We start from the raw sequence: 6,816 nt of genomic DNA, 5'->3' as shown, positions 1-6,816 counted from the left end.
TGCTTGGGCTGGAATACCGTAGTGAGATATTTTTTTTAGATTCCCTTTTTTTCTTTAGCTGTGTGCCATTATGGTATCGCATTTTTAAAGAGGCTGAATGTAATTAGTATCTCTTAATATTAATATATTTTCTTTACTAAAAAAGACCATGGCATGACACCGGAACTCAGTCGCTTATGGAGATACCTAACTCCTCTTTACTTAAAACAAAGCATTTGTTGGTCTCAGCGGACAAGCAACACTATTATGTTGCCGTGCACGCCATAGCTATATAAAAGAGAAAGCCTTGAACAATCAGTTGACGTTTTCTTTTGCATTTGAAATGGAAGATTTTCCAAAACGGGCTTTAAGATGGATCACAAAGTGTCACAAATGATCCCTCCTATAGATAATTGATGCGTATACTAGTTTTTTTTTGTGAATTGATGCGTTATACTAGCTTTGATATTTGGATTTTGCTGTTGCAACAAACTCTCAAACGAACCAGCGATATACTCGCAAAGCCCTCACTGTTGCGAAAAAATCGCGACCAACTAACTAACAAACCAACCAACGAACTCGTCTTCTAGAGAAACCAACGGCCCCAACAGAAGAGGCGCAACATCTTCTAGCCTTCCTCGTCCCTCTTCTTCTTCTTCCTCCGCCTGCCCCTCCCCCCCACCCCCTCCGCCTATTATATATCGCTAGCTCCCAGCTAGCGGCGGCGGTTTACTGCTCCCGCTGCCGCTGCCGCCAATCATCAGAGAATTAAAGGGGTGGGGTGTTAGTGCGGAGGGATCGATTCGATTCTGCGCGCCGCGAGTCAAGGCACCCCCTCCTTTTTTCTTCTTCTTGAGATTGAATTCAACTGATTTGTTAAAATCGTGATTGGAAGAGGAAAGCATTAATCAATCTAAAGGAAAGTCCCGCCCCGCTGCCTTTCCAATGGATGTGAGTGGGCCTTGTTCTCCTTTCTTTCTTTTTGTTCCTCCTTTTTCCAATATACAATACATTGCTATAGTCTCTAGATTAGAAAAGAACCTAATCGGATGAATGGACTAACGCCTTTATTCTGGGATGGATTGGTCGCTCCAGTAATAATACTAGTAGCAATAATAATGATTAGTATTATCATTATTCCTTATTATTATGTTTTTGTTATTATTTGTCGCAACGTTTGCTATAGATGTGGAGTGCAAAGCAAAGGTTTTAGTAGAGTAATATGCGTGTGTTATCAATGTGGAGTTAAAAAAGAGGATTTAATGGAGTATTCTTCTCTTTAAGAAAGAATGAAAATTCCCGAAATTCAGTTATTGTACGTATACTAATTTTGTGACGTTGGCGGATTCCTTTTTATAGGCCACCAAGCAGCAGCAGGACGACGAGGAAGCCCTCTCTAACTATACTCCTCTCGACTCTTCTTTGGCGTCAACCTCTTCGTCCTCTTGCTTGCCTGTCTCAGGTGACACGGACAGGGCACCCCTGCTGCCCAGCAAGATGGACGATGCCGAAAAGGGAGTGAGGGTCGACATTTCCGAGGATACTGCACACCAGATTAGCGTGGGTAATTATTTGTACCTCACTCTTCCTTCCATGATAACAGCAATGATATCTCAGCAGCTCACTGGTTGCTAGTGAATCTTGTAATGCTCTCTGCTTGTGGTGCATCTTAATTAGTCCCTTCCCATCAAGGCAAATGCCTATCAATAATCTGGTATGCTATAAATTTTCAGTGATGCCTCGTCTCACTGCTCCAGTAACTGAATCTAGAAATATGGTGTAAACCATGGATCAATGCTCAAGGCTCAGGACCTAGAAAATGTTAGTGATGCCACTGCTTCCAGTAACTGAATGTAAAAAATAAGATGCAAACCTAGGTTCAAGACCAAAAAAATGTTGCGCGCATTATGATTGAGTGAAATTATGTTGGGTGAGTAATCGTGGTTGTAATTTTTTTTGTAGGCTTTCGCTCTTTGCATCTTGTCAAACAAACTCCTTAATTAATAGATTGGAGCAAAGCTTTTCCCTGTCTCATTTTTTTATTTCTTCTGGATGCAACTCATGTATCCGTGACTTAAAATTAGTGTACTATTAACCAATGAAATTTCTGGCCATTTTCAGATCCTTGGTATCAAGTTGGGTTCATCCTGACAACAGGAATGAATAGTGCATATGTTCTAGGGTACTCTGGGTCGATTATGGTCCCTTTGGGCTGGATCGGTGGAACATGCGGCCTGCTCCTGGCTGCTGCAATATCAATGTATGCAAATGCTTTGCTTGGTCGCCTCCATGAAGCTGGAGGCAAACGCCATATCAGATACAGAGATCTTGCTGGACACATATATGGTACACCATTCATACACTTAATTTCCTCATTGTTTTTAGACTGAAGGCACAGCGTGCCCGGCTTTGAGTTGATAAAGCCCCTTGGCAAAATGGTAACAAGGTTTATGCTGAACAAACAGCTTACAACACAAACTTGGCCACACTGGCCACCTAGGAACAAAGTTTTAGCGGACTGGGTTGGAGTCTCTCCCTTCGCTCCCTCCCCGAAACCCTCCCTCCCGCGACCCGCGCCGCCCCCGCGGCAGCCGGGCCGCGCCTCTTCTCCAAGCCACCCCAGACTTCCTCCTCTGCCCTCCCCTGCTGCCGCCGTCGGCGTGTGCCGCCGGGCGTTGCCCGCGCGGTGCCAGCGGCGGCGGGGTTGATTCTACCCGCCGCGAAGATGGGGGCGCGGGGACCTCGGGCTAGCGGCGGTGCACTTCGGCGGGCGTCGGTCCGACGGGGCAGCGTGGAACCTGCACGTCGGGTGGGAGGAGGGGCGGCAGCGTGGCCGTTGGCGGCGGAGCAGCGCAGGCAGCGCCATGGCAGGGCCCGCTCGACCCAGATCTGGGCCCAGGTGGGGCCCGGAGGGGCTCGGCGGTCGTTCTGCGCTTGGCACGCCGGCGGCGCTCCCTGGAGGAAGAGAAGGCAGGGCGGCGGTGGGTGGGCGGCGGCGGCACTTCGGCCGGCCAGCTGCAGCGTAGCAGCGGGGCTTTGCGGGCCCTTTTGGGTCCAGCCGGGCCAGTTCGGGCCTGGTTTGCCTCGTAGCCTCGTCCGGTCGGCTACCGCGAAGGCGGTGGAGGCAGTTCCCTCCCGCGTGGCTGCGGTGCTGCTACCCCCGTCCCCGCTGCATCCCTTTTCTTCCTCTAGGCCCTGCTCCGGTGACCACAGTTAGGCGGCGAGGATGGCTACAAGACCGTGGTGGCGTGTGCTGGTGGGCGGCATGTTAGGTGGAGCACGTCGGAGCGTCTGGGGTGGTTGGTTTGGAGGTCGGGAGAAATCCCTGTCGGCATGCTCGACACCGACGCCTGCGGGTGTCACCTTGCCTTCCTGAAGGGCGTCAGGTGTACCTCCTCCTCAATCCCCTCCGCATACCGGGGAAAACCCTAGGACTAGTTCGAGCAGCAGCGGCGTCATCGTCGTCTCCTTGGTGAAGGTGTTGCTTGGTATGCGGCGCCTCGGCGTGCTAGGAGCGTGGTGGTACTTCTCCGGAGGGCGCAGCGGTTGCGGGTCGTCATCGTTTTCGTCGATCTGCTGGTGTCGGCATTAGTTTTTCTTTCCTTTCGTTTTCTTTTCTTTTGGGCTTGGTTGTGCTGCGGCCCCAGCGCGTTCGTTTTATCGGGTCGTTTGCTATATTAATATAGTGGGGTGAAAGCCTATTTCGAGGAGGAACAAAGTTTTAGCATCACACAACAAAAGTCACGGGAGCCTGAAAAATTAAGGACGTTGCTCTGGTTGCTGAGGAGGAGAGTAGGTGTTGGCGAAGACGGGGAATCTTTATCTCAATTCTAAATTTATTGTGTCTCTTCCAAAAAGACCAGCATTGAGAAGTAAAAAAACAGCCAAAGAAAGCGTTTTGATTTGTGGTTGAGACCATTCAAAATGGAAACCCAATCTTCGCAGTTGGAAGGATTCCAAGTCACACTGAGCATGGAACTCACTCCGCTCCACACAAATTGAGCAAGGACACACTGAAAGAATATGTGATCGACGTGCTGAGGTAGACCACAAAGGGCACAATTTCCTTCCCAAGGACCTCTCCTTTTAAGCATCTGGTCATTGGAGGGTAACCTTCCTCCTGGCCAACTGCCAGGTAAAGATTTTTATCTTCAGCGGGATGCTAGCTTTCCAGATAAGTTTTGTGTTCTCGATTCTCGGTCCACTACACAGGATCTTGTACATGGATTTCGTCGAGAAGACTCCAGAAGCTTCTAACTTTCAGGATACCCCGTCAGGTTCCTCCATAGGCTCCAGATCTTCCAGTTCCTCTACTAGCCTCTCCCATTGTGCAAACTCCAATTCTCCAAAGTTCCTTATGAAGAAAACGCGCTACCCATCTTCCTCATACGCCTGACTAACATGTAAATCAGGGTCTGAACAAATTGAGAACAAGCGAGGATAGCTCACACTGAGGGCCTCCTCACCTGACCAATTGTATTGGTCATTGTAATGACTAATGAGATGGAAATTACAGTTTTAAAAAAACTGGAGTTCACTCTATTTTTTATTTCTAGGACACCCATATGTCCAAGTTGTCAGGTGCAAGGTTCTGGTTACTGAGGTCTTGGGTCTAAGATAGGTAGTTCCTTGTGTTTAGTTCTACTTGTTTTCCTAGAATGTGTACCACAACTTATTTTTTGCTTTCCTCGTGATTATGTATATTGATTCAGTGGAATTCAAAACGCAATCTTTTTATTTCTTAATAAAAAAGAAATTTTGCTTCTGCAATATAATTAGTTTACATTTACTTTGGTGCCAACAGGAAGAAAAATGTATGTGCTTACATGGGCTCTACAATATATCAATCTTTTCATGATCAACACGGGCTTTATCATCTTAGCTGGTCAAGCACTAAAGGTATGGTAGCCATGACCACAACCACATAACTCCTTCTATGGTGAAAACCAATCTGGTTAAAAATGTCTTCCTCTCTTCATATCCACCGCACTTTCTCAGTGTAAAAGCTGTTCTGGAAATCTATCCATTGAATATGTTTCCAGGGAAAACAGTTAAATTGTTGGTGCTGTGTAAAACAATACTTGCATCTTTTTTGTCCTCCAAGGCTTATTTGTTATTTTCTCTCTTCAGGCAATATATGTACTCTTTAGAGATGACGGGCTTCTAAAACTTCCTTACTGCATAGCATTATCTGGGTTTGTCTGTGCTCTTTTTGCATTTGGAATTCCTTATCTATCTGCTCTCCGGATTTGGTTGGGATTCTCCACTGTCTTCAGTCTCATCTATATTGTTATAGCATTTGTGCTGTCGCTTAGAGATGGTATTATCTTCTGTTCCATTTTCAGCTGTCTTAGCATATTTTATACCGTAAATTTAGAGATGGTACTGTAAGCTATGCTGGAGGGTTCTGCAATATGACACTATGTTTCTTATTTTTCAAGGGATAACTTCGCCTGCAAAGGATTATTGTATTCCTGGATCACAGTCAACTAGAATCTTCACTACGATAGGTGCAGTAGCAAATCTTGTATTTGCTTACAACACTGGAATGCTGCCAGAAATCCAAGTGAGTCATTGGATAGTTAGCACCTAAGACTAGTGACTACTTTATCTGCCATGAAGTTACCTTATGTGTCTCATTTACATTCAGGCAACCATAAGGCCTCCGGTGGTCAAGAACATGGAGAGGGCCCTCTGGTTCCAATTCACTATTGGTTCGTTGCCTCTGTATGCTGTGACCTTTATGGGTTACTGGGCTTACGGCTCGTCAACTTCAAGTTATCTACTGAATAGCGTTCATGGTCCAGCTTGGATAAAAATTGTGGCAAATTTCTCGGCATTTCTTCAGACTGTCATAGCATTACATGTAAAAGTCCACCTCTAAGTCCAAACAGCAACTCATCATGAAGTTGACAGTTTCCCTAGTTTAACTAACTTGAGGTTATTTTGTAGATATTTGCAAGCCCAATGTATGAGTACCTGGACACGAGATTCGGCAGTGGACAAGGTGGGCCTTTTGCAATCCACAATGTTGTGTTCAGAGTTGCGGTGAGAGGAGGCTACCTGACGGTGAACACATTGGTGGCTGCAATGCTCCCTTTCCTCGGCGACTTCATGAGCCTGACAGGCGCCCTGAGCACCTTCCCCCTCACATTCGTTCTTGCAAACCACATGTACCTCATGGTGAAGGGGCCCAAACTGTCTGCCTTCCAGCAAGGTTGGCACTGGCTGAATGTTATTGGGTTCAGCCTGTTATCTGTCACGGCTGCAGTTGCTGCGCTGAGGCTTATCATGCTTGATTCCAGTACTTATCACTTTTTCGCTGATATGTGAAGCCAATTTTTGTTTAGATTTTCACATAGTTTATAGGGGAGTGTGGGTTAGGTAAGTAGAATATTAGAAACCATCAATATTGAAGAGGTGTTTCTTTATATGCAGTTGATTAAACCTATCCGAATTTTCCTGCTATATGTTTTTGTTTAAGTTTTTTTTGCATGATGGACTAAACAATATGAAGCTTATGGCAACTGGTTTGGTTCTTGACAAGAGGTATCACACAAGGCTGTTACTGGATACCTGATGTCCGGGCAGATTAAGCTTACCAACTGCTGAGAACTGAGCTCCAGCTCAGTGGCAAGGCAAGGCGAGTGCGCAGCCAGCCCACCCGGGTTCGAATCCCCATCACGCGGTAATTTCGCGGGAGGGGCGAACTTTAATCGGGTTATTATCCTAGCGTCCATCCGCGGGGAGAGTCTCATTTCTACCTAAGAGCATCTCCAACAGACGCGCTATATAGGCCGCGCGGCATAAAAACGTCCGATATAGCGCGCGCGGGAG

At 46.7% G+C, this 6,816-nt stretch overlaps 1 protein-coding gene across 1 annotated transcript; it reads left to right on the top strand.

The window, feature by feature from the left end:
* The first annotated feature begins 528 nt into the window (after nt 1-528).
* LOC127334128 (probable proline transporter 2) lies at nt 529-6,464 on the top strand. Its single transcript, XM_051360544.2, has 8 exons — nt 529-930; nt 1,339-1,543; nt 2,101-2,325; nt 4,784-4,878; nt 5,110-5,299; nt 5,421-5,545; nt 5,630-5,845; nt 5,932-6,464. The coding sequence occupies exons 1-8, from the start codon at nt 925-927 to the stop codon at nt 6,310-6,312; spliced, it is 1,443 nt and encodes a 480-aa protein (XP_051216504.1). The 5' UTR covers nt 529-924; the 3' UTR covers nt 6,313-6,464.
* Nucleotides 6,465-6,816: the final 352 nt, after the last annotated feature.

The sequence above is a fragment of the Lolium perenne genome, chromosome 2 (genome assembly GCF_019359855.2).
Source record: "Lolium perenne isolate Kyuss_39 chromosome 2, Kyuss_2.0, whole genome shotgun sequence".
NCBI lineage: Eukaryota > Viridiplantae > Streptophyta > Magnoliopsida > Poales > Poaceae > Lolium > Lolium perenne.
This window is presented reverse-complemented; position numbering and strand designations above follow the sequence as displayed.

Excerpts from the sequence above, each read along its gene's own strand:
- LOC127334128 (XM_051360544.2), top strand. Across the intron at positions 1,544-2,100 it reads TGCACACCAGATTAGCGTGG|ATCCTTGGTATCAAGTTGGG; the intron begins GTAATTATTTGT and ends GGCCATTTTCAG. Across the intron at positions 2,326-4,783 it reads TCTTGCTGGACACATATATG|GAAGAAAAATGTATGTGCTT; the intron begins GTACACCATTCA and ends TGGTGCCAACAG.